This window comes from Aythya marila (assembly GCF_965140915.1).
Source record: "Aythya marila genome assembly, chromosome: 1".
NCBI lineage: Eukaryota > Metazoa > Chordata > Aves > Anseriformes > Anatidae > Aythya > Aythya marila.
This window is the reverse complement of record NC_139042.1, coordinates 157,550,121-157,576,988: the sequence shown is the minus strand read 5'-3', so window position 1 is coordinate 157,576,988 and position 26,868 is coordinate 157,550,121. Positions and strand designations below refer to the sequence as shown.

Below are 26,868 nucleotides of genomic sequence, written 5' to 3'. Positions count from 1 at the left end.
TGCAAGCCTCTGAAGAGCAGCTACCTGTATGGTATGGCCAATATTAGAGCAGAGTGACAGCAGCTCAACTGCTGAACCTGAGAGCATGCCTCTTTGGCTCTCAAATTTACAGACTGAATGATAACAGTGTGGCAACTGGATCCTGGACTCAATAGTAAAAACAAAACAAAAACAGAATTTTGGCCTGCATAGCCAGACAGAAAGTACCTTTTCTTACTACGCAGTTCCTTCCACTTTCAAATGAATGTTCCTTTGTATCACCCAGAACAATGACTAATTCATTTGTAAAACAAAGGTCAGGAGGGAAAATTTAATATGCAATGTAGTGTTTCTATACAGCTCCACATAACTATTCTGGCTACAAGTATCCAAGTTATGCACAGATTAAGATAAAGCAGCAATTTTCAAGGTGCGGTCAATAGATTCCTGGTGTTACAGTGAACACTTAAAACCTATGTATAAGGAATGGCTGCACACCAGGTACCTGGTTATGTCCACAAAGTTTAGATCATGTTTTTAAAAACCCATACAGTCTTTTCCTAGTTATTAACATACAAGCAATTGTTGTGGTAACATTACAAATGATACATAATAATGAAAAGGTCCCTGCAAGGCCTTCAGACATTTAAGAACCCTCCCACTAAGATAAACATTACATCTTACAGCTGGATTACTGCCAGAGGCAGAAAGCTGAGCAGTTACAGAAAAGACTATGGTTAAACAGGGTTGCTAAGGAATACTTCTACATCGTGAAATAAGATAAAACATGGAGAGTAAGAGTTAGATTTAATGATTAAGTTATTAAGGAACCCATCTCTTATACTTCTTTCTCCACCCAGCTCTTCTATTCTTTCTCATAATTAAGGGAGTCATCATACTTCAGTAATAGGTAATATATTTAAACAAAAATATATGCATAGCACAAGGGTAAAAGCAACACTGAAAATACAAATAATTTCATGTAGGAAATAAAAATTATGCATTAGTGGATAAGTGTAAATGGGAATATCTTAGTAGTCGAAATAAATATTTAATAAAAACCACACACCCATAACAAAGTATCAAAACAACAGAACTTAGTATTTGGAAGCACACTATCCACATTTCCTTGTGTTAAACGTTTCTAAAATTCAGTGGCTTAATTATTATCACATTGTTCTAAGCAATCACTGCTTAAATCAATGTTGTGAAAAGTCATGAGACTTAAAATAGTGTTCCAACAATGAAGCCGATTTACTATAAACAAAGAAGAATTTCCCAGACAAAAGAGTCAATCCACAGTCATCCATACAAAGTTGACAAGGACTACTGCATAGCATATTGGTTGCTGTACCAAAAGTGCATTTGTCAGCATTCAATGAACTGGGGAAAGAGTGAAAAAACATGTTTTTTGTTTCTTTCCCCCATATATATACTTTAAAAAACAACCAGATGTTTGATAGCTGAAGAAAAAACACGTTTTCTTTAAAAGTAAAGCATAGACTAAAGGTCTTACAAGCACCATAAGATTTCTATTCGGTAAAACAGTACAAACCATTAGCATTGTAAGTAAAGAACAATTAAAAGGTTATCGTATCATTCCTTATTTAGAACACAATTGAAAATTTTAGTGTGCTGCTGCATCATCCTATGGTCTAACACATACATACAACAACCAGTGGCATTTTACTGACTTTGATAAGCTCTCTAAACAAATAGCACAAAGAAAAATGCTTTTCCACGTAGAGCAAACAAAGGTCTAGAAAGATTTAAACTGTTGATGTGTAAAATGGAAATGTAGAAAACATTAACCCAAACAGATTTTTATGTGGAAAAGCAGCAGTGTCTGGCTTATCCTATCAGTTCACCACTCATTTTTTTCAAGGATTCCTTGAAAGTAACCTTCCTGAATATCCCTGACTTACAATGATTTTTGAGTACTATTTTCTCAATTAAGATTCTGCATTTAAGATTATTCTCAACCCGTTACCCTTTAATCCCCATCCATACCCCACATCATATTTAATTTGTAGTTCTCACATAAAGCATTGTAATGACTTTCACTGCTTGCCAAATGATATGAAGTCAACATTTTTTATATGTCCAAAGCACTGAAACCATCTTCCAGTTGGGCCACATTAAACACCTAAAAATAGTACTCCTCCCGTACTCTTCTGTGACATGATAAAGACTATTCACCATTTAATATACGTTCAATCTCTTCTAGTCTTTTCAAAGCAGCAACTCTCTTTTTCTCAATATCTTTGATTTCTTTTGTAGATTTTTTGGGAGTCTCTTCTTCCATATGGTTTTTCTCTGTTCGTTTCTTATTTTTTGATTGCCCTTTTTTGTTATCAGCTGTCGTTTGGGAGGTTTTCTGCTCATTTTTTACTTCTTTCAAATTTTGAAATGATTTTTTTTTTTCTTCTGCAGCAGTAGTTGCAGTCCCATCTGCCAGAAGCGATGACTGTTCTGTAACACTAAGTGATGCAATTTTACTTCTAACTATGTTCAGATGACGTTGAATATACTCCTCATGAGGTGCCAGAGCTAGAGTTTCAACCAAACATTTTTCTGCTTTTATTAAGTCTCGTTCTTCAAAGTAAACTACACAAAGATTATGTTTTCCTTGTACATTGTTGGGATCCAGTTCCAAAATTTTTTCAAAGCACTGTTTTGCTCCAACTATATCTTTCTTCTGGTTCATAAGGATATCTCCTTTCAAAATGAGACCTTTGGTATGATCAGGATAGTATTTCAGTAGGTCTTCCAGGACAGGCAAAGCCATCAATTCTTTTGATGTCTGAGAATAAAGCAATGCCAAATTGAACAAAGCACTTCGGAAGTTTGGCTGTAACCTTATGGCTTTCTTCATCCATGCCTCTGCCTCCGCATCTTTTTTGTCATCCATTGCCAGCATACCCAAATTGAAGTAGCCATTTGCGTCCTGTGGTTCTTCTTTCACATAATTTAACAGTCTTTGTTTAGCTTCAGGTCTAAGCCGAGCATCACCTAAATGAGAAAAAATGCATTTAGATTTATACTGAAGTATTTTTAGGCCAGGCCAGTAAAATGCTAATTCTTACACAAATTAAAATGTAACTTCTGTGAAAGTTAAAAGGGTTTAAAATATTACTTTTTATTTGTGCAGCGTAACAGCAAAAGTAAATGACATTTACATCCTTTACAGGACAAAACTACTTACAGCTGACTTGTCGCCAAAGTTAGCATCATTATCCTATTATCTGTTAAATTATATTTAGATTCGGTACAACAGATACAAAAGGTGTCTCTACAAGTTTAACAGGGGTTATTTTCATGTATGAGTGAGCAACTGGAATGCAGAGAAGTTGTCAGTTCTGACAAATCACCTCTCATAGAAGCAACCAGAAGACTTCATTTTGTTAAAGACATATTGAAAAGAATACTGATAAGAGATTACATAGGGTGATGTCTGATTTAGCCAGGCTATAATACCTTATCATGTCAAAACAAAATCTGCAACTCATTTTGTTTTGCATCAGATTGTTTAAAAAGTATAAAAATAATCTTGTCTGATAATAGCAGGAATCCTAGCTTGTAGTCTGTGCTACTTTAGTTAATATTTCAGTGAATATATTTTAATAAAGAATTCCAGGCATAGACTTACTGAAGGATGGGGGATTAAGGAGCTGATTTTAACCTCCTCCTTCCACCTTCCTGCCTGTACCTTCTTCTAGTATGGGTTACTCAAAACTAGACAACTAACACTTCTGCTCATTTGAAGCCCCTTGTGCTACTTCAGACAAGAAACGAGGTGTTTCTTGTACTACCTAATTTGGAAAGAGATGAAGAACAAGAACAATCCATTTGGATCAGCTCCAATCAACTCTATTATCTCTTGTTGGGATGGTAAATTACCCCTAAGAAAAAGGGAAACAAACCTTACTTGTCACTTCCTAATTACGTTTTGCGACAGCTTTTGTATGGTGACAGCCATATTTACCCATACAGACAGAAGCTAAACATATAAAATCAAACTCATGAAAATTCAGCTTGAATCATACTAATCAGAAATATTTCAGAGGAAACTGAAAACATTTACATTTCCCAAGACTAGACTTAAAACCCACAGAAGTCGATGATTTTTAATCAATGAGGAAAGGACGAAATCAATATACATGCAAAACATTAGTATTATACATACTTCACTATTTCATTTTATAGGTACAATTTTGAAGAAGAGTTTTGTGTAACACTATTTTTTATATATATAAGATGTTCTATTGTAAAATAGTTTTAAAGGTGCTAATCAGCTATGGTATATGTACACTTTGCATAAATTCCAAACACTACCAATAAATGACAAAGACAACTATTACAAAAAACAGTTTCTTTGATGCTACAAATTTTCACTTTTCAAAAATAAACCAGTTCATTAAAAAAAGAGGTGATATGCATCCTGTAAATACATAATATTTATTTAAGGAGTAACTAACATACCAGATTCCTGCATTAGCAGGGCTGAGTTGAACAATGCTAATTTATGTGTTGGGTTGAGTTCTAGTGCTCGGTTAAAATTCTTCAGGGCTTCTGTTGGATCTTTCAGTTCAATGTAAACAATTGCCAAGTTGTACCACAGGTCTGCATTGGTTCTGTCTAGTTCTAGAGCTCTAAGGTAAGCTTCCTTAGCTTTCAGAGGCTTGTTCATTTTTAAAAGTAATTCTCCCCTGTTAAAGAATAAATTTAATCTTCAGCAATTTTTATTCATGTAAGTACAAAAATAATTAACATTTTTTCTGCCTTTTTTTTTTTTTAAAGAAATTAATCTTCCTATAGAAAGTAGATGTGAAATACTAGTAATGGTAGGTTTGTTTTTTTTTTAAAAAACACAAGAAAGCACAAGATTTTGATTGTATACCATTCCCCAAAGCTTTCAGCTCTGAGAAGTTTACATACAGATGATGTATAAGCAGAACAAAAGAACCCACATACAGGACTGTTATCAAGGACTCCTGATATTGGCTGTGTGACACTGCAAAAGCTGGAGTCTATACACCTCTGCACATCCCTAAGTCCCAGGAAGAATCACAATTAACAAAACGGTGGACAGAAGCCTCAAAACCCACAGTCATTTAGCCTCCCGTTTATGTGCTTCCCATTTCTTGCTTTTTCTGAACCATTTTCAACAAAAGAATAAAGAAAAACTCCATGATTCGGAGTAATCAGTAGTTTTTTAGTTCAAAACTAAACAAGGAGATTAGAAATCTGAGTTTGTTATTCATAAAGATGTCTAATGGAGGCATCTTCCTATACAATGTTCAAATACACAGCATATGTGGAAACACTGTTTGAAGTAGGAATGTATAAAAACAAGACTTGTCATAAATAATTTATTATTGCCCCAAATTTTCATCATCTTATTTGAAAGTAAATCAATTCCAGAAGCTAATGCAATTGTATGAACTAAACAGTGTTCACAGCACTGCAAATACCCAAATGTACATTCAAGAATATGTATCTCTAAAATTAGAAAATACCTGCTGATGTAAGCCTGCTTGAAATCTGGCCTCATACTAATTGCTTGTCGATATAATTGATCTGCTTCTTCAAGGCGAGATTCATTTGCTCGAATTAAGTTTGCAAGATTAATATAAACATTCAGGTGGTTAGGAGCAACTCTTGCTGCATACTTTTTACCTGGAATAATCTGCCAGAAAGAATGTATGTACCAAAAAAAAAAAAGAGTAAAAATATGAAAGACAATCAGTACAGAACTACTCTTCAGCCTGCTGCATTTGTTTTAGGGTACTACTGGACAGTCTACAGTCACTTAACAATTATAAACAGCAGCTCTTTCTCCAAGAAAAAAAAACATAACATAATATTTTGTCTTCTTTATTCTATGAACACGTGGAACATTACCTTAAATGGGGTACAAAAGTTACCAATTAAGCTCTGTTAGTACTTAACTTGGCTCATGCAAATGGCCATTAACAACCATCCAGATCTTGTAAAACTTTCCACATTCATACAAAGAGTATTTCTTAAAGCCTAAAATGACATTCTATCAGACAATCCTTTTTTTTTTTTAAACCTTTCAGCTCAGTGTAAGTACAATTTTACCATCCACTTACACAGCAGATGAAAAATTTACATGAAAGATGAAAATATATGGCATTAAAACCAACGTACTGTCTACTAGAATCTTCATGCTGTTTCATGGTGCAAGCTTTTTAATGTTATACTCAAGGGACTACTGATTTTTCTTGTCAGTCTCATTTTGCCCTTAACATTTGTTACCTTGCCCCAAAAATATTCCTCTTCTTTTAAACAGCTGAAGTAATACTTACTATGTATAAATATAATTTTACAAATGGTAAAGGTAACAGAGGACAGTTTTTTAGAAATATTTTCAAAGATTTTTTTTTGTTGCGGCTGCCAACTGCCTTCTCCGACCTCCAACACTGCATTTCAGACCTCCTGTGGCCTCAGAAACTAATCATTATCAATTAGCTGGACATTAAAGTAAACCCACTGTGATTAGAAACTGTAAGTGCACATTTGCAACTTGCTTATTTTGTATCCTCAATATGAGCCATAAAAAAATCTAAAACAATATAAAAAGTAACTTAAAATATTTTTTAACAAAGAAGGTCCAAGTTAGCATTTTTTAAAGTGCTATGATTGTATATCACCTTGTCTTTTAAGACATAGTTTGGGGGTGGGGGAGCATATAGCAACATGCAGCTTCAACAAAAAAATAAGAAAGTTGTATCAAGGATGTAAGGTCTGAAAATGTTCCCTCCTATGGTGGTAGTTTCTAATTACCTGTGGCATCAATGATTTAGCAATCATATATGATTCTTCGGCTTCTTTAGTTTTGTTTAAGTTTTTGTAAGTTCTTCCTACATTCATGTGGGCACCAATATCATCTTAACAAAGAAAAGAGTGAAACTTCAAATACTTCATGCACTGAGTATCACAAAAAATATCTATGTTTGAGAGCAGCATTAAATACAGGTACTGCATAAAGACTAGCAAAAAAAACCCACAAAACAATTTAAATTATTTTTCACCCGAATTATGAAGCTAATAATTTAATCGTAAACCAAAAGATGTGTTATAAAGTTACTTGGGATAAGGTCAAAAATTATAGGTAAATTTTCTATGTATATGTCTTTAAGCTCTTGCTATAGTAGAGGCACATGAATTGAAAGTTGTTTACTAGGTTTCTAAAAAGAAAAAGGAAAGGTTGTCCAGTACTACCAAGAAACTCTTTTGCAACAGTATGCAAAAGAGAATTAATGTGCTCTTGGATACATCCTATATATCTTTTTCGTACTCTTCCGTAGTATTAAATAAGAAAATTAAATAATAATAATAATTATACTTCAAAAGGAATTAGAGGTTGGATGATGTTATTTTTGAATGAACTGAAATAATGGCTTTAAATGAAAAGTATATTCATCTTTCTATAGATACATATAGATATATATAGAATTTCTATACATTTTCTAAATTTCCACTGAGGACTTTTTGGGCGAGGAGCTTATTAACTTGTAATACTAATTCATCAATATCACACTGAAAAACTATGTATCACTTAATTGGCCTTGTTTGCTGTTCAGTTGGTAAAAAACAGGTAATTTTTGTTAAGTAAGCTAAGCATCCTGACGTATTAGGAGCAGTGAGAAGCCATTCAGTGGCAGCTAGTCAAAGGTTTTACCTGGTTGCACTTGGGTGGCTTGTATGAAGAATTGCAAAGCTCTTTCAAAATTCTTTTCATTTTCTAAGGCATGCCCCACATTGTTCCATAGTTTTGCGTTGTTCTTATTCACCTAAAAACAACAACAAAAATATATCAATATATAACATATTCAGCTGCATTTGATTTTCTTGCAACTAAATCTTGAAGTTGGAAAAACACAAAACATATGAAAGATCAAGCTGCTGTGTATAAAGAACAACAAAACAGCACATACAGAATAATTACATAGAACTTCCTGCTCAACATCCATTTATTTTAGTCATTAGTACCTAAAAATTCTAGGGATTTTAAAATGTAATTATTGGAAAATGGATAGATGGTTGTTCAAACTATTATATCATGCCATATGTACATTTAAAGAAACTATTTTATGCAAACCTTTTGTAGATTTTGTATTCAAACATATTGTGTTTACCTCCAGTTAAGAGAATACATTCAACTGTTTTAACACATTAAGAAAAAATTCTTGTTTCTTGTGCATGAATTCCCATGTGTGCATCACACTGCTTTTAAAGCATTCCCAAAAGCTACTAATTAGATACTGTCAACATAGAAATAAAAGTGGCAAAACAAGCATAATTTCTCTTCACTCTTATCATGCTCTAATGCAGTCAACTTTTTTTAGAACAGCAACACAATTTCCATTATCCCTTTCAAATAAGATACAGTACCTTTAAAGCTGACATAAACAATGTGTATTCTGATTCCCAGTCCCAGTTTCTGTGCAGTGTTTTTAAGGCGTGCGTGAATAGTACCACAGCCAAACAAACCCAAGAAATTTTTCTTAGTACACTATTAAATTAAAAAAAAAATAAATAAAAAATAAAGATTTGTTAAAAGCATGCAAACAATTCTTATTTATACTAAATAAAATATCTCCTATCCTAGGAGGTAAAAAAACTGCAAAACATATTTGTGAATGGTATATTCTAATTTGCCTGAACATTAATTGTAGCAGTACAAAATTTAAAAGGAATCTAATGTCTGACTTCAAGTTATTTACCCGCTATTTTTTTTATCACTCTGCAATCTGCTTAATAAAAACAAATGCAATCCACATAATATAATGTGAAACAAAAATGTAGGAAAACTGTACTTTTGGTTTTCAGACCTTATCTGTAATCTTAGACAAAGAACATGATCACTACGTCCAACAGTGAGGTTCTTCAAAACACTGTATAACATGTAATAGCTTACAAAAATGAAACAAGAAAAACTAACATGTCATCCTATCCTTTTATTTAGTATCAGGTGATTCTGCACACGTTCTTTACTAAACACATAACCAACCTTTCCCACACTGTAGCATACCTCTTATCAGAGAGGTCTGCTGTGGAGATCACCCAATGCTCCTAAGTAAACACAATGCAATGGTAGTACCTTAGTAGGAGAAAGGTTCAGTGCCTTATATTTTATATATTTTATTTTATATTTGATATTTTATTTAGCTTATATTTTATTTTAAAAGCTACAAATCAGGAGCACAAATCATGCTCTATGGCCAGCTTGTCAGCAACAACCTTCTAGATTTTTTGCATTTTATTTTCTGGAGTTTGAACATCGCTTGGTTTAACTACACCAGATATAAAACAAACTTTAACAGACTGACCATTTGGTCTCTGAATTCAGATCTATATGTGAAAAAACACACTAAAGACCTAGTAGTCTTCCTGCAATTATGAACATGACTTTGTTAAAAAGCTTTAAAAATATCATTCTGAAGCAGACATAGCTATCCACCTTTGCCAGCTATTTCTTGGTTTAGCTGTTCACACCCTGTGTACTCCAGAGGGGTTTAACAGAAAAAACAGAAACTTTTCCCCTCATATACAAAATGCTGCACATGCAGGACTGTGCTTGTTTTTGTTGGTGGTGGTTCTTGTGTTTTGCTTTAAAATAAATTAAAAAGTAGAGCAGCAGAACTGAGAGGAATTCCAACACCATAAAGCAGCTGGTGAGAACTGAGACATGCAATAATCCATATCCCCACCAGGCTCATGAAAAAGCCCCCCCCCCTTTCAATTTTACTAAAGCAAGCAAGGAGCCTATTCCACATAGTGAGACTTTTTAGAGCACTGACTTGCAATATTTTTGTAGTAAGCCACACTGCTGCCTAATTTTCCTCCCTATCTGTCCTCTCCTAGATCCTTGCTTTCTGTCACACTTCTATTTTTGCCACTTCGTAGTGGGATTTGTGATAATACTTTCTCCTCACTCCCACAGGGTATCACCGATTTCTCCTTTTCCAGTGCTGTCAGCTTTGGCAGCACCAGTTAGCACAAGTTATTCTGCAAGGCCTCACTTCTAATGACAGCAGACAACACAGACTGGGATCAGCTGCCTTTCAGTTTGTCCAGATGAGCAGAAGGATGGCACTAGGGTAAAAAGGGTAGAGCATCCAGCTCAGGGAGAAGCATTTACAACGTACAAGACCCTAGAAAACCTAAGGTCCATGCAAAATATGCATTTAGAGCAGAAATCTCAAAGGAGAAATTCTTATCTACATCATTCTTTACTTAAACAAATACTGAACAGTTCTGATGTACATTCTTAGCACTTAAACTCTGAAAATTTTATCAGTAATGAAGATATTTTCACATGCTGCAGACTGATATACATGCATTACAAAAACCTTAGTCAGTCACCTTTGAATGAAGTTCAAATCATATCTAGACAAGATTCTTTTTTTTGCCGAATACTAAAAAATGATTTAAAACAGAAAATACCATGTTTATTTACATAAGAGAGACTAGGCAGTCCATTTTGTAGTGATGTGTAACAAAAGCTATGTTGCATTCTGAAGTGTTTGGTGTCAAAGGTATTGAAAAATATGTTTTGCAGTGTTTGCATTTAAATGAATCTCCGAATACCCTCAGACTAACAACAACAATTGGAGATGTAGGGGAAGAATCTCAGTATTTAGTATCTTAAGGAGTATTTTTCTTAAGAGGCAAAGGATCAAAGCACTAAGGTATCTCCCCTCTCCATCAGATTTAAAACTCCTCCTGTACTCCTATTCATTCAGTTGCTGTAATAGAAGTCAAAATGCAAAAATATGTAATTTGTGAAACAAAGGTTCTGTAATGTTTACCGTTTTCTTACAATTTGGTTCTCTCTCCAAATACAAGCTCAACCAAATTTTAAACTGATTGCTCCAAAATAATTACAAAAAAAAAAATTCTATTTGGTAAAATGGTTTGACCTAAGATGGCAAACTGCTATCAACTAAAAAATCTTAAGGGCCACGAACTCATGATAAAATTTGATTAATGATGTCACAAAAATTTCAAAGAAATCAGTGATCTTCAGCAAAATATTTTAACCTAAAATACTAGCTTGTATAAATTAAATATATTATCCTTTCACCTCACATCACTGACGCTTCAAAAGACTGTGGCACAGACTGAAAAGATTGAAGTTATCTGTTACAATACTATGGAACTCACTTCACACACAGCACAGCTAAAAGTAACTTCTAGTCTACCTTGTTTGTAGCATTAAGCTAAATCACAACTAATTTTTAAATAATTAAGAGTACTTAATCAGAAGACTAACTCACAATGCTGACCTTCTGACTGCACCCAACATACATATGGGTAAATTTAATTCAAAGTATTTGCTGACATGAAAATGTTTTTTCCTAATAATCTACTTAGTAAATGTCTATCCCCTAAACCAGCACTAAATTCCTGTACAAGAAGAGCAGCCATTGTACTACATTTTCAAAGCAATGCTGCTGATGGTGCATGTCTGTTTATAAATTAAAAAATATCCACTGGTCTCCTAAGTTCCTTGCTGTCATTTGCTCACACCATGGAACTGCCAAACAGTTACTCTTCGTCACCACTCCGCATTCAGTAAGAACTTGATGCAGAACAGGACCTGCAACGTCATACGTTCACACTGGTTAAAGCTCTATTAGGGAAAGCCCGCAGTTATAAATATCCTTGTCTTCTATTAAATTAGGAGAAATGAGTTACAGATAAACTTACTGTACCTTTTATTTGATAATTTCTTCCATCCATGTGCTACTAAAATGCAGAATCCCATGCTAGGAACATATAACACACGTTCTGCTACTACAAATCCAACAGGAAAAAAGAGGTTTGATGCAGGAATGAAGGGTAGCACTATTAAGCAGAGTGCCTAGAAAAGAAACGCAAATTATTTAGTAAGCAAGATTAGGCAGTGACAGACTGTACTCAACAAATTATGAAGCAATTACAAAAGCAAAAAACAAAGTCTGACATACATGGTAGATCTATGTCTTTTTTTTTTTTTTTTTTTATGTATTAAGATCTGTTTTACATTGAGACCACTATGAGTATGGCAAGTTAGACCCTACAAATGACACTTTCTTATGCAGCCTAGTGTAACTGGTTTTCCATACTACAGAAAAGAGCAGCTGTATGACAGAATGCTAGGATCAAAGGTCAAATTCAAACCAGTGTTTTAATAAGAGCTCCACATACAAAAACACGGCAGACCTAAAACCTTGGAGACTGTCTTTCATAATAATTAACAATTATATGATGTAAACAAATTCATTTTACAATTGATTCTATTTTTAATCTCCGTTACAAATCTGAGTAATAAAAATCAGAAGCAACCACTGAATTAACATCCACGTTTAGATACTATACTACAGGCACCCCAAAATACCGAAAATGACAATGAACTTATCAACTGCCTTATTTGGAGCTCTAAGGTTTCTGACAGACATCTTAACAAAAAGGTGCATGCCTGGGGGAGACATTAAAAGACAGAAAGTCATCTGCTACAAACGAATTGGACGTGACCAATAATTACAAATAAACTATTTCTATTATTAAATAATTAAATAATATTAAATAATTAATTCTAAATATATGGTCTCCAAGTTACAAAATAAAAACAAAACAACCCCCCTACAAAAATATAATATTTATTTGAATATAGTAAAAAGGATTTTTTTTTAAATTTGATATACAACAGGTTGTCATCATCTGTCTAGGTAAGGAGAACTGTTTTTCATATGTTAAAACAGTCAACACATCCAGTATGAAAGAATCTAGGATTTCACATATAAAAATGCCACACTGATTAAAGGTTATCTCGTTTTTCATGGAGCCAAGAGTATGCACTTGGCGTATGGATCATTAACATGGATCAAGTGGTCCACAGCAATTCATTAAGCTACAGGAAAAATAAATAATTGAGTCTTAAAGAAATTACAAGCATAATACGTAGAGAATATATTGATTACTTGAGGAGAAAATTGTATTTAATGTCATTTCACATTCCTCTACCTTTATCCTTTACATTTTTATAGTATATGCTCCTTACAGAGCACCTCCCAACCTATCTCATCGAGAAGTAAAAATTCCACCATGAAACTTTAATATAGATTTTTGTAATTCACTCTGAAATGAAGGAATCCATCATGCTATCCCCAAGCCAGTCTTCTGTAACACTCTTTCACCCAGTTACAGGAAATGTCTTCATATTTTTTTGGGGGAAGTGAGGGTTACTGTCATTCTATATTTCACTGTTTCCAGTAGCTAAACACAAGCAATACTACAAAAGTGAATCTACAAAGCAAGTTCCAAGTGTGCTTTACCAAAAAAAGTGCTGTTTTGCAGATCTTTTACTTAAAAGTTATTCACACTAAAGTAAACTTTCAAATGTGTAAGGTTTGTACATATGCTTAAGTGACACCTAATAAAAAGGACTGTCCATGAATCCAAGGTTTTTGGCATGGTTTATTTAGCTCTCTGCACTTTTTTTGATGGCAAAATGTTACACAAGATTTTGCTCAACTTCTTTCGGTCTCTTTGCCTCTCCTGTCTATTGTCCTTCAAATACAATTTCTCAAGTGACAGACTCAAAGTGCCAGTGCAGATAAAAATTTGTTCTCTTCTGTTCATTTGCTCTCTTTATCATGAACTTTCAGCGGGTGCAAAGCTCAGTTGAAAAATAGCCCCGTCAAGGCAACTGAAAAACATAAAAGAGACAGAAACATTCACAGTATGCAGGCAGGAAAAAGCATGTGACAGAACTCTAAAATATGACCGTAAACTATAAAAAGTAAGTGAACTGCTAGATGACCATTCAAAAAGTTCACAAGGAAACACTTGAAAACCTGAGATGCAAGTACAGGACGTACGGAAATAAATACTGAAAAGTTCAGAAGTACTGATGTCTGGGTACTTAAAAATCACTTTAACACTGGTCACTTAAAAATGCAAAAATGCAAAAACTTTCTCTAAGAAGCTTAAGGATACCTGTCTGCTCCTGACATTTGCACAGTAAAAAAACACCAAGTTTAGTGGCTGAGTAGCATGGAGTGCTGTCTCATCATAAACGAGGGCTGAGAAAGGATGGTAAAGCACTCGTTTGGGACACTTAAGTATCAACAGAGATAAAAGGTTTGTATTAAAATTTTGCCAGCCAACAAAGAACTGTCTGACCCAAAAGATTTAATTTAGAAAACAAAAGCCATGATCACAGCCTGATTCGGAAACTTAGGGAAAAGCCAAAGTAATTCTAAATCTGTACTATTCATTGTACTAAACATTTTCAATATTTATATCGTAAATTATTTAAAAAGGTCACTTAGCCTGATAGTCAAGTTTTCTGACTGCTCAAAGGGATAAAGTAAACACAAAATACAAGAGAATTTAATTCTTCATACATTGTTTCTAGGGCACATCCTTCATTAACGTCAAAATAATTGATTATTTCAAGCAGCATAATGACATCAACCTGCCAAAGCATGCATTCTGATTTATAATACACAATCCCATTTTCTGTTAGTTTAATATTGTCAGTTGGTAAAATAAATTGGCTACTTTGAAGAAGCAATTAATCTGTTTTATCCTCTCCCAATTCTGTTATTTCAAAAAGGCAATTTATGAACCTATAGCAAAACTAAAATATGACAAAGTAGAACACAATGTATCCACTTACCTGAGTTATACTTTGTGGAGATGATTTGTATCAAACAGATGCTGGCTGAAAATGGGTCCTTCAACTTTTCCCTCTCTCATTAATGAGTTCACCCTGTGGGATGTCTTGTGGAGAACCGTGGAATGTCCACTGTCACTTGTGGAAGTGGGAGAAGGAATCTATTTTTCTGTCTTGTCCCCCAGCACACACATTCAAATCCACGTCAGCAAATACAGAAAGACATGTTAAGACAAACTTGCAGCCTCCCTTCTCTTTTGCATTTTGGATCCATCTCCTTCGCATTTGATTTGCAAAGTACAAATAAAAATCTTTATTTCTGCAGCAGGTTTGAAGTTGTACTGTTCATGATATCATGAACAAAAATAACTTGAGAGTTTTCCTTTAGTTCAGTCTTCAGCATGAGACCTGAGGGTTTCATGGGGCTAATGTAAGAGCCAAAACATGCTAGAGATTTCTAAAGGCAGAAGCGCTTTACAAAGCCCTTTAAGACTCCTTCAGAGTGATGCTCATTAAGAGTTCAAAATCAGTGTGAACAGTCATGCTCTCAATAATGCTGTGCTGAAAACACAGGTGGCATCTAGGTTTACTAGGCATCTAGGCATACTAGGTGGCATCCATGCAGACAACTAAAATTTGTACCTGGCAGAGAACTAATTTATTTTGACTAGCACAAATTCAGGCTTTTATTGGAAGAACTGAGAACCAAGTGTGGAAAAAAAAAAAAAAAAGTTAAAAAAAAAAAACCAGTATTTCAACATAGTTATCTGGAAAATTGCCATAAACTGTGTAAGTGGGTTTCACTAAACAAAGATTCAATTTCTTCATTTTAAAGATTATACTATGATCTCTCTAACAAGAGAAACTAAGAAGCCCCAGTGAAGAAACTGTTCTCTCCCTCTCTCTCCCATGACACAATATCCTGTCTACATCAAGACATTAATGGTTTACTGGTAGGCAGAAACGGCTTTTGGCCTACAGTGCTGTTGCAAGTTATAACAATTCATTTTCAATATTTTATATTGCATTCTCATCTAACAGATTAGCTTTCAGGCATTTAGATACGTCTGCAAAAAATCCACATCCTACAGAAGGTTATATACACAATAAAGGTATATATGAAACAAAAATAACTTTTGTTCAACAGTGATTACACTGTGTTTAAGCTACACTATAGATCACAGGTTCAGCTGAATGAACTCAAAAGACCCTTGCTATAAAAACCACTTGGAATAATAAGAAAAAAATGCCCTTGAACAAAAACTAATGTTGAAAACATTAACCCTTTTCTCTTCTGAACTTTATGAGTTAGGAAGTAAAGGAAAGGGTTGGGAAATAAAGTTCAAGAGCAGTCATGAAAAAGGGTGTACTGCTCCCCATACACATTTCCACTACTTTCAGTACGCTGGATAAAAAACGTTTCAGCTTCTATAAAAAGGAAGATTAAACTACTTATTTATATTTAAGTACTATAGAACTATTTTTTTTTAAACACAACGTTTAGTTTTGAAATACATATTGTCCAATAGCATTAAACTGCTTTTCTGGGTATGTCATCTTCCACATTTATTATACAAATAAGCTAAGTTTCTTTTGTTCGTATGCTGTTTCCAAATTAAGGACTAGAAGCTTCACCAGATATAATACAGATCATTTATTTTCATGAATTTTCTAGTGAAACAATCTGCCTTACTCCATGACAAGACAAAAAAAATAAAATGTATTAGTCAGAACTGTAATATTAGGTCTCTTTGAAATGTATCCAAGTTGGTCTGCTGATTAGCAAAGAAATTCATAGCTTTAAATTGTGCATAAATATTCCCACCCATCTGAAACTTCCGTTGGCTAGAGTTATATATTTAAAAAAAACGCATGGTATTTCTGAGGCAAGCTCAGATTTATACTTGTAGATTTGTTGCAGGCATAACTGCACCACTGACTTAATGAGAAACATAGTATCAGTTAATCATTCACCTTGTGATTTTTTTTTCAATAGCCACAATCAAAAAGGTCTTTTTGGATGAAAAACACTAGCTCCTTTCCATTTCCTCCAAAATATCCATTTCAATTTTAAAGTTGTATACTAGTAAAAACCAGGAAGTGATTTCATAGCTGACAAAACGTAGTTTTGCCTTAGCATACAGAAGAGACTACAGACAAGTGCCTTCATAAAGGGGAAAAAGGGGGGGAAACTTACATACCTAAATGCCAAAATATGTCCTTTTATATCAGAAAAAAATCAATTTCCTTGCTAAACATGTAAAATAATTACTGACGTTTAAGTAGAGTTTGAAGGATGGAAATGCATTCTTATCCTCAAACTTAAGTTCTACTGAAAACCCCAGTTTGCTGTCCAAGTTCTGAAAACTTGAGATTGGCTACAATGCAGTTGGAAAATAAATAACAATAGCCATACTTATTCTCATCTCATCTCTTTATCTACATCTCATCCCTGACAGAGTAAACATACTTAACTGCAGTTTAACAGGTTTATGGCTACAATGATTTTTCTCTTTTCTTACGTATTCATTTTAGCCCAAGAGAAGATGCATGACTGGGTTACCACGGACTAGGCATGTGATCAAACATCCTGAGACAGTTATATTCTTGGGGAGAGCGGAACAAAAATGAATATGAAACATGCATCATTCATACCATCAGTACAGTCTTGGAGGAATCCCCGGGATATCGGAGACTGAAGACAACCAAAGATCCCAGAAAGCAAAAGAATATAAGGGTGGCAACATTTCTAACATCTAACAAAGACTCCACGAGTGGAATAGTTCCCATTGTCCAGTCACAGCATAACTCTGAGGGGTTGAGAAGAAGCCAAGCATTTACAGGGAGGAGGTAGTTGAAAGTCAGCTGCCTTGCTGGAGATGGACTTACAGCAGCTGGGTTATCAAACCTAAAGCAAAATAAAGGAGAAAAAGGAGCTTTTAATGAAAACAAGTTATGGTCTTCATTGACTGTATGACCAGATGCAAGTAGTTTTTAGATTCATAGCTAGAACTGCCAATTACAGCCATGTACAATATCCTAATTTTCCTGCATTTGTCAGGAACCACACAATTTGGGAACCACACATAATGATGCATTTTAGCCCAGGACAGAATCTCCTCCAAGATTCTTTAAAGAACTTGTTTGAGATATAATCATCATGTTTCAACAGTGATTTACACTACTCTTCCTGGTGTTGGGTTCAATGGTCCTTGTTATGTTTTTAAAAATTTGCCTGATCTTTCAGGGAAAAACATTTGATTGTTGTATTTTTATATTACTTTACTTTTTAGAACATTAAATTGCAGTTTTTCAGTTCTACCAGTACTCATGTACATTTATCCTCAGGCACTGTATCTGAAGTTAAGCATGCTTTCTGCATAATGCATGTCTAAAACCAAAGAAATTATTCATATGTAGACAAGGAAAAACTTGTTAATGTTCTGAAGTACTCAGCCAAGGTTCAAACATACAGCCAATAAAAAAATACTTCCGTAGTAAAACTTAATTTTGGATTATTAGAGTCAATTAACAACCAAAAGTGTTTTTTTTTTTTTAAATGAATGCATACTCAGATACCTTAGTACATTGGATATTTGTGTCAACACGTACTCAAATATACCAGTTAACAATTTGACAAAAATTGTAGAATTGTACAGCAATTCTACAATAGGGAAATAACTTAGACTCTTCAGGTAATGTATCTTTGGCCATTTTATTCAGACATTGTTAAGCCATATCTTATGTATCAGTATCTGTAAATAAGAGACGTTTTCCTATTACCTTGTAAACACTGGAAGTTGAGACTGGATAACCTGGACTCTGACAACAACAAGCAGCAGTGTACTGAACATTAGTACTATGAGCTTCAACAGCGTTTGGAGCATGGAAAAAGGAATACTGCCCTTCCCTTGAAGAATCTGAACAGCTGTGTCCAACAGCACTGGCAAGGTATACTGCAAAGAAAAAGGTGTTTTTAACAAGTGTATTCATTAACTGAGGTAAATATAAGGTATTTTTTTTTAATCTTGTTTTTCTGTAAATGCATGCTCCAAATAGTTTCTTAATTAGGTTTCATATGCCTGTCCCTAAAGTCCACCATTCTAATAAAAATAATTCTATCTAAGTATTATTGCTAACGCATAGTATAGTGCCAAATTTTCAGACAGATGAAAAAACGTGTACCATCTTCAGACAGAGTTCAAATAATTTATTTTTTATTTTTTTAGAATTATCAGTTGCTTTGAAAACCTGTCTCATGAACAAAATATCAAGATACAGTAGAAATACAATTTATTTCTTTATTAGCCCAGGGTTTCTATTTTATGTCTCTACTGCAGTAACCCATCTGTCCTTGCCGCATGAACATTATGATCTTGCACGTTATGTACCCTAATTTATTTCCTGTGTGCTGACTTCTTTTCTTATGTCTTCATGTCTTGTGTTACAGATGACTTACTGCTTCACATATACCGTCTGACTAAAATACAGGGATTGATAGGCTTTTGAAAAACAGTCAAACTCAATTCAAGTCCAAATCTGGATTTTTTCTTTTCAACTCAACTGACTTACATGAACTTTTAAAGGCTTTAATTGAGGATCATATTAAAAGTTACTGGAAGAGAAGTAGTGGTTTGAAGTTCTTCCTTAGAAATCTAGTTTGAAAATTACATTTATTGACTAGGCATATAAGGCCAATAATTACAAACATATTCCTTCAAGCACAGAAATGTGATTTTGACTTTTTAGCCTTTAAGTCTGCCTTGGCATATACTTCAGCTTTTACTGTTGTAGCTTTTACAAAATATTCCCTCAAATAATTAAGGAGTGGTAAATTAGAAAGATGATCTTAGTACATGCAACTATACCCCTTTAAATTGCATATGGTTTGACTATTAAAAAGCTAAAAAATATTTCACTGCAGGAAAATTGTCAAACAAAAGCTAATAGGAACTTCTGAATGCTCGAGATGAACCCTATCAGATTAGAAATTAAAAGTATTCTTAGAGAAACAAGTTTCATCAAAGTATTACTTAAATATGGCTACTCCAGAACATCTGGTTATTCATAAGCAAATAATGAAATGTGATTGTAGATCGTATGTTCTCTATTTTTCCTGAAGGATTTAAAAACAACCAACACCCCCTCTTTCTGCACCTCAGACTTCAGTCAAGACTGTTACATGCTAGTCTTTGCAAACCTAAACCAACTAAAACGTTTGGTTTTCATTAAGAGATGTTGACTCTTCATCAAGTAGATTTGGCAGTATCTCTGCACGGTGTGTAAAAGACAACTTAGAAGACATTTGCTTCCCTCCCCATGATCCATGTATTTTAAACACCAACTGAGTCAAAAGAACACCTCAAAACATTAACAGAACTATAGAATTAGCCTAAATTGACGAAGTCAGTGTTGAAATATCATGCTTTCAAGTATTTGATAGCTCTTTAGAGAAATTCAAGAAGAAATCAAATTTAAATTTCAATGACATCTTACCCCTTGCGCAATAAATACTTCATACACACAGCATATCCCCACCACCGTTATTCCTTGCTCTTTACACAATGTTGCAACAGCTACTAGAAACACAGTCACTGCAATTGGAGTCCACACTGCAAATCAAGAAGACACTATTGAAAATGTTTCATCTTATAACACAAAAGCTTAATAAAGGAATTTTACCTAAGAGGTGAAAATTGACTCTATGTCTGAACACGATCTAGAAATGTGCCATTTGGACACACCCTATAAGCCTACTTAATGTGCCATTTGTTATTACAAATTCTCAGTCTTACTCTACAGACATTAATTCACAAGTTAGGAGTTTTAAAACTGCCTCCTCCTCTTAGGAAAGCAAAACCCAATCTTTCCCAACTCACCAGAATACCTTTTCAAATGTGTCTTTTAAAGGCAGTCAAAAGTCAAACTGCCTTTGAAAAACAGGTCACTTCCTACATCTGTACTGAAATTCTACAGCTTACTGAGGCATCTCAGCATGTTTCCACTTACTTGCATCAATGAGAGTTACTGCAAGAATCCCCTTGTCATTAGCAAACTCTAGGTTTAACAGAACTGAAAACCTGCTTAAGCATTAAAGAAAATAAAAGGCAATTTATGATTGAGAAGTGCAACTATAGGGGCAATCTTGGGGATGAATTTTTTTTTGTACACACTTGTTGAATAATGTGTATCCACATTACCATTTTAGAGCTCTATTATCCCTGATACAGAAATTAAGTTACGTATATTTGTCAGTCATTTACCTATGGTATTATCTGGCCCTTTAGATTTAGTATATGATAAAAAGGCAGCTAGAAAAAAGATGGATGATAGAAGCTCTGCTCTGCCCACAACTCCAGTTACCTGAAAGAAAAAGAAAAAAACACACAATATTATTCCTTTAGTGATTATTCTAACACAAAACGAGCACATGACCAATATACTAACAGGATATGCATAAACAGTCTGTAAACTAGCAAAAAAGTATAATGAGTAAGACTGCTTTCAGTTCAATCAGTGCTGAAAACAAGACTATGATATCCATAGCACCACCATTAATGAGACAACTCAGAAAAGCTGTATTGTCTTATCTCCAGTAACAGCTGAAATTAGTACTTAAGAATTGGGCAGAAAAATAACTTTCTTAATAATACTTCAAAGAAACTAGTTTTCTTCAATAAAAGCTGTAAGTGAATGCGACAAGGTCCGTCTTACATACAGATCCTGAAGACAGTGGCATACAGAAACTATAGTGGTTATTTTTGTTCACACCTAAATGCAGAAGGTTTTTTTCAGAATCCCCAGTGAAACACAGATTAATTTCTGTGTTTCCATTGTAGAACTTGCATGTTTTCCTCATTCTCCCCTGCTTCCTTTTAAATCTATGCTGCAACCAACAGCCATGGATGAAAGACAGGTCACCGTGTTAATACCTACTGCAGTAGTCACTATTCCTACCTGACCATAGCACCATTTAGGACTGTCTTTCCTCCTAATTTGCCCTCTTCTGTAACGTCTCTAATTGCATCCAGTTTTCTTTTTTTTTTTTTTTTTTTTGAGTAAACTGGTTGAAAGCGGCATACTAAACCAAGGTAGACAACCATATTTGGCTAAGAAAACCTTACAGCTCACCATGTAATTGTGCTGATGCTGACGTCTGACTCTCAGCCATCCCGACTGTGCTTAAAATTTTTAGTGCTAGGTACATTCTTAGACAAGCATGATTGATCAAGCACAGCATAAAGGGAAAGTAACTCAATATCCAAGGTCACAGTGTTAAAAAAACTATTTAATTCTGATTTTTAAATCATTCTCTGGTGCCTCTGTTGGGATTAACTTAAGTTTAACAAAGGACTCACTGAAAGAGGCACAGATACAAATCATATTCCACAACTGATATGGCATCAGTGACTGTGTTTGCATTTTGGGTAGTACAGAGGCATTTATTTCAAAAATATCTTAAGATTTCTCAGCGGATTCAAATATTCCTGTATCACAAAATTATCCTGCATTAAAGCAGATATTAAGGAGAACTTAGATCGCAGGTAAAGCAAATGTGCTGGTATGCTTCCACAGTCCTCAGCCCACAAAAGAGAGGCAATTTCTGGATACAAAGATGACTTAAAAAAAAAGAAAATTCCAGCATTTACAAGGTTAGTTGACATCCCATGAGCTGTCTATGTGGTCAGCATGCCTCTGGACAGAACAGTAGCAAACTAGCATAGACTGAGTGGAACTAGAATGACTGAACTGGAATTCCAGAGACAAGGACAAATGAGACTATGATGCTGTTATTCAACCAGTTTCTTCAAATTTTTTCCCCTCATAAAATGATATATTACCTTCTCAGGAGTCTAGTTTCTCTCTGAAGTCGAGCAGAAAATTTGTCCTCTATTTATCCTGCTCTGTTAGTTTTTTCAGCAGAAATCCATTTATCACCAGGCAGGTAAAAGTTTGAAATTTGTATGTATTGTATCTACTATCTCAAACTCTTTTACAGGGGAGTAATAATAAGTAGGACACTAAACTGAAGGTATTCAATTCAGATACATTTCAAATATCAAAAGAAACAAGTGGTATCATCAAATTCTATGAAAACAAAGAATGAGACCTGTTCTGAAGTTCTTATTAAACTCTGAATAAGTTTGTTGGCACCCAAGTCCAAGCTTCTAAAATACAGCTTTTTATTACCTTGTTTCTTTATGAACATGCCAACTTTCAACTATAAGAAACCTTTCTTGGTTGCTTGTTACATGGAATTCTCCATGCAAACACTTGAAAGGATAGTATGTCTCAAAATCAGAAGGCTTACTTTGAAATATATGGGGAGAAGGAAGAAACATATTTTTACATATCTAACTAAAACAGCAGGGGAATTCAGTTACAACTAACTGCATTTAAACCTCAGAGTTTTAAGTACAGAATCAAGTTCTAGTAATTGCGTAGGCTTAAAGTGCCCTCATGCGGCTGATATCAAGGATTGCATACACTACCAAATGCTTTTGCTTCATAACTGTACTTCATAACTTTCTAATACAATGCCTTACATAATAAACTTTCATTGAACAATGTTTCACAGGATTTGTACAAATTCTTGATAACTATTGTACAGTACTAGAAGCAGCCACGTTACTGTTATATGGAAACTGACAGTTTAAGCAAGATAAAGAATACTGAAATTCATAGATCACAGAATGAAAGAAGTTATAAATTTATCACTAAGCCACAAACCAGTAATGTAAGGCATTCCTGCAAAGATGCTGTCACATTTGCTACAAACAGACAAAGCCAAACTTTGAAACTTAAAGCACATGTTTTTAAAGAAACAGAAAAATTAGTGAAATTAACAAATAAAACTCACCCTTCCCCCAATATTTTTTTTTTCTGTTTTTGAGCACAAAAGCAAGCAAAAATTCTTAGGCAATTTTTTAGGCAAAATTGCAAATCTCTTGCAATTTTAAACATTATACTACCTTCTTACATAAAAGAAAGTAGCTCAGACAGCAGCCAATTATAAGCCTTATGAACTTACTACCCATAAAGATTTGCTCAAAATACATAAATTCAGGCTTCTAAATTGCTACTGAGAGGAATTTCTGTCTTAAGAGAACATGAAACAGTGATTAGAACTCTGGGAGTGTTTCATAGCTGAGAAACACCCCTTAAGAATCAATGGAAAGCTGAGAGACATATGTATTTCTTTTTTCTTATATCATATACTTTCAATTACAGGTTCAAACAAAGACACTAAGTCGCTAGATTGAATGTAGTATAGTAATAACAATCCTAGAAAGAGTCCTGCTGGGATAGATAAAATGACAAAAAGGAGGACAGAACAGACTGTGATTAACTAGAAGAAAGTGTTTAGGAAATAAACTGAATTCATGAAAATAAATTAAGAGATGTTCACAGTACTTATGCAATGCTAGATGGAGCATCCATGCAAGATAAGATAGTCATCATAAAAGTGAAATGTCAGTGACAGAGATTAAAGTTATCAAACAACTAAATGAACATTTCCTTACTTTTCATTAGCTGTACGGAACAACAAACAACTCAGCATTAAAGTCAGACACCTTAACCACTCCTTGCAAACGGCAAAGTAAACGGTACACATAAGAAAAAAAATCACACACATTTGGAGTTCCAATACAGAAAGATAAACACAAAATATGACATCTAGGGTTAAAAAACAAACAAACAAACAAAACTTGAACAAGTTTAGCACAACAACTTTACCTACCGCTTCAGTATGTATTGGGTGCACTGCAAAGAGCAAGGATGCAACAACACTACTCCTGTTGTCCAGAAAAAGCTTACAGACCTTGAGGAAGACTACACAAACCACCCCATGAAAGATGAGATTTAGGAAGTGGTAAGAAACTGCATTTAACTCGCTGAACAGGTAGTTTAAACGAAATGTGAGAACTGTGAGTGGCCGGTAAGATTTATGACTCCTCTCCTAAAAGGAAACAGATAAATCAGTCACTACTGTACTATAAAGGTACTTCTACTCCAAAATATCTTTCTAAAGATCTGTGCCTTCAAGATTTCCCTCCACTGTTCTCAGACATACATCTTCAAAATAAAAACCTGAAAATCAGTAATACTAACAAAGCCTAGTGAATTAAATGAAAACTCAATTTCAAGTAAGTTGCTGAAACAAAGAAGTGAGTTATGACTTTTTCCAGCTTACGTGTAGTATTGATGTATTATTCAAGTGTTTTGATCAATTTGACATTTCATGTTTTAGATTAATATTCTTAGAAAAACTTTGTGCACTATTATCTACACATTTGCAACATGTCTACCAGTCAACGTGTCTATGTTGCCAGTTACTCCCTTCATAAGCCTTTTTAAAACCTTAACACTTGGGGATTCTGATGGACAAAAAGGTTGGCGTGAGCCAGCAGTGAGTGCTTGCAGCCCAGAAGGCCAAGTGCAGCCTTGGCTGCATCAACAGAGGAGTGGCCAGCAGGTCAAGGGAGGTGATTGTCCCCCTCTGCTCTGCCCTTGTGAGGCTCCACTTGGAGTGCTGCATCCAGGTCTGGAGCCCCCAGCACAACAAAAATGAGAACTTGTTAGAGCAGATCCAGAGGAGGGCCATGAAGACGATCAGACAGCTGGAGCACCTCTCCTATGAAGAAAGGCTGAGAGAGGTGGGGTTGTTCAGCCTGGAGAAGACAAGGCTCTGGGGTGACCTTATTGCAGCCTTTCAATATCTATAAGAAAAATGGAGAGCAACTTTTTGCTCAGGCAGATAACAGCAGGCCAAGGGGGAAATGGTTTTAAACTGTAAGAGGGAGATTTAGATTAGATGTTATGAGGAAATTCTTCCCTTAGAGGGTGGTGAGGCACTGGTACAGGTTGCCCAGAGAAGCTGTGGATGCCCCATCCCTGTAGGTCTTTGAGGCCAGGTTGGATGGGGCTTTGGGCAACCTGTTCTAGTGGGTGGCATCCCTGCTTATGGAAGGGGGGTTGGAACTAGATGATCTTTGAGGTCCCTTCCAACCCGAGCTGTTCTATGATTTTATTAGTTTAGGAACTCATATACTCTGGATGAGTACTGAACTAGATGGCATCTGAAAGAATCTGTAAGCTTTTCTTATACATAATTTTCATATAACCATATCCAAGTCTATTTATTTGTAGAGCTAACAATTAGTATCCCACAACGAACTAACTCTGTGTATTACAGACATGAAAAAAAATGAAGATTACAAGGTGGTATGCTTTGATAAGCAAAAAACTCATGACATTTTTTTAATTTGTTCATCGATGGCACCATGTGTGACTTTATATAAATTCTGTAGCCACATTGCTGTTGTATGACATTTAATCAACTGCAGCTTTTCAGATAAAAATGTAGTGACTCAACATAAACCAAAAGCTCTGAATTCACATAAAAGATACTTATTGAAATAAATTCAACGGTTTCAATCCCTATCCTCCAACTCTTAGAGTTGTTGTTTAAGTGAATTATCTTTCCTTCCGGACTAAAATTAGAAATAAATACTATTGTATGTCAACGTCTAGTTTTTCAGGAGGAGAAGGGAAAATAGTAGATTTTTCCAATTTCTGTATTGGAACTAGATAACACACAGAGTCTTGAAGCGTGATATATGATTTTCTTACAAGTTCTTTTACTGAACAAAATAATACATCTGTTCCTGATCTGGCAGTATAAAATACTAACATTACCAAATTTCATCAGAAACAAAGTATTCTATTAAAACCACAGTATGGGAAAAAAAAAAAAAAAAAAAAAGCTGACTGTAATTTTTTCCCCATTCCTCCAAGTGTTCTACAGACAGTTTACCTCAGACATTGGAGTACCCCAGAAATCATTCTGAAACAGATTTTTTAATGGAGTAGAAGGATGTAAATCTTTGTTGTCCAAAATTGCTGAAACATCATCAAAAACAAAGCCGCAGAAGAGACTGTTCCAGTAGCAGGCTGCCACCACACCAACTATTAGTGCCACTTCCTTCAGGCTTACGTCAGCCATCTTCCCTATGAGCTTTCATGGGCAACAGCTGAAATAAATAGAAAGAAACTTGAATGGTTTTATTGATTAAAAACTGAACTTGATAAATAAAATCAAATTAAGACTTCTGATATAAGATAATGGCACTATGTATCAGTAACAGAGAAAGCTTTCCTCACATCTTATTCATTTTTTAGACAATTAAGTG

General features: G+C 34.6%; 1 protein-coding gene across 4 annotated transcripts in view; it reads right to left on the bottom strand.

Moving 5' to 3' along the window:
- Positions 1-316: 316 nt before the first annotated feature.
- The window catches only part of TMTC3 (transmembrane O-mannosyltransferase targeting cadherins 3), a 36,325-nt gene continuing 9,773 nt past the window's right edge, over positions 317-26,868 (bottom strand). For all 4 annotated transcript variants that reach the window (XM_082770743.1, XM_082770745.1, XM_082770742.1 and 1 more), the window contains 13 exons: positions 26,493-26,709; positions 24,417-24,635; positions 20,938-21,037; positions 20,171-20,286; positions 18,458-18,630; positions 17,330-17,582; positions 11,727-11,875; positions 8,401-8,521; positions 7,688-7,799; positions 6,790-6,893; positions 5,499-5,668; positions 4,462-4,688; positions 317-2,991 (listed from right to left, as the gene is read on the bottom strand). In XM_082770743.1, coding sequence (XP_082626869.1) covers positions 2,171-2,991; positions 4,462-4,688; positions 5,499-5,668; positions 6,790-6,893; positions 7,688-7,799; positions 8,401-8,521; positions 11,727-11,875; positions 17,330-17,582; positions 18,458-18,630; positions 20,171-20,286; positions 20,938-21,037; positions 24,417-24,635; positions 26,493-26,681 — 2,754 coding nt within the window. In that variant the 5' untranslated portion in view covers positions 26,682-26,709 and the 3' untranslated portion in view covers positions 317-2,170. The remainder of the gene's footprint in view (positions 2,992-4,461; positions 4,689-5,498; positions 5,669-6,789; positions 6,894-7,687; positions 7,800-8,400; positions 8,522-11,726; positions 11,876-17,329; positions 17,583-18,457; positions 18,631-20,170; positions 20,287-20,937; positions 21,038-24,416; positions 24,636-26,492; positions 26,710-26,868) is intronic.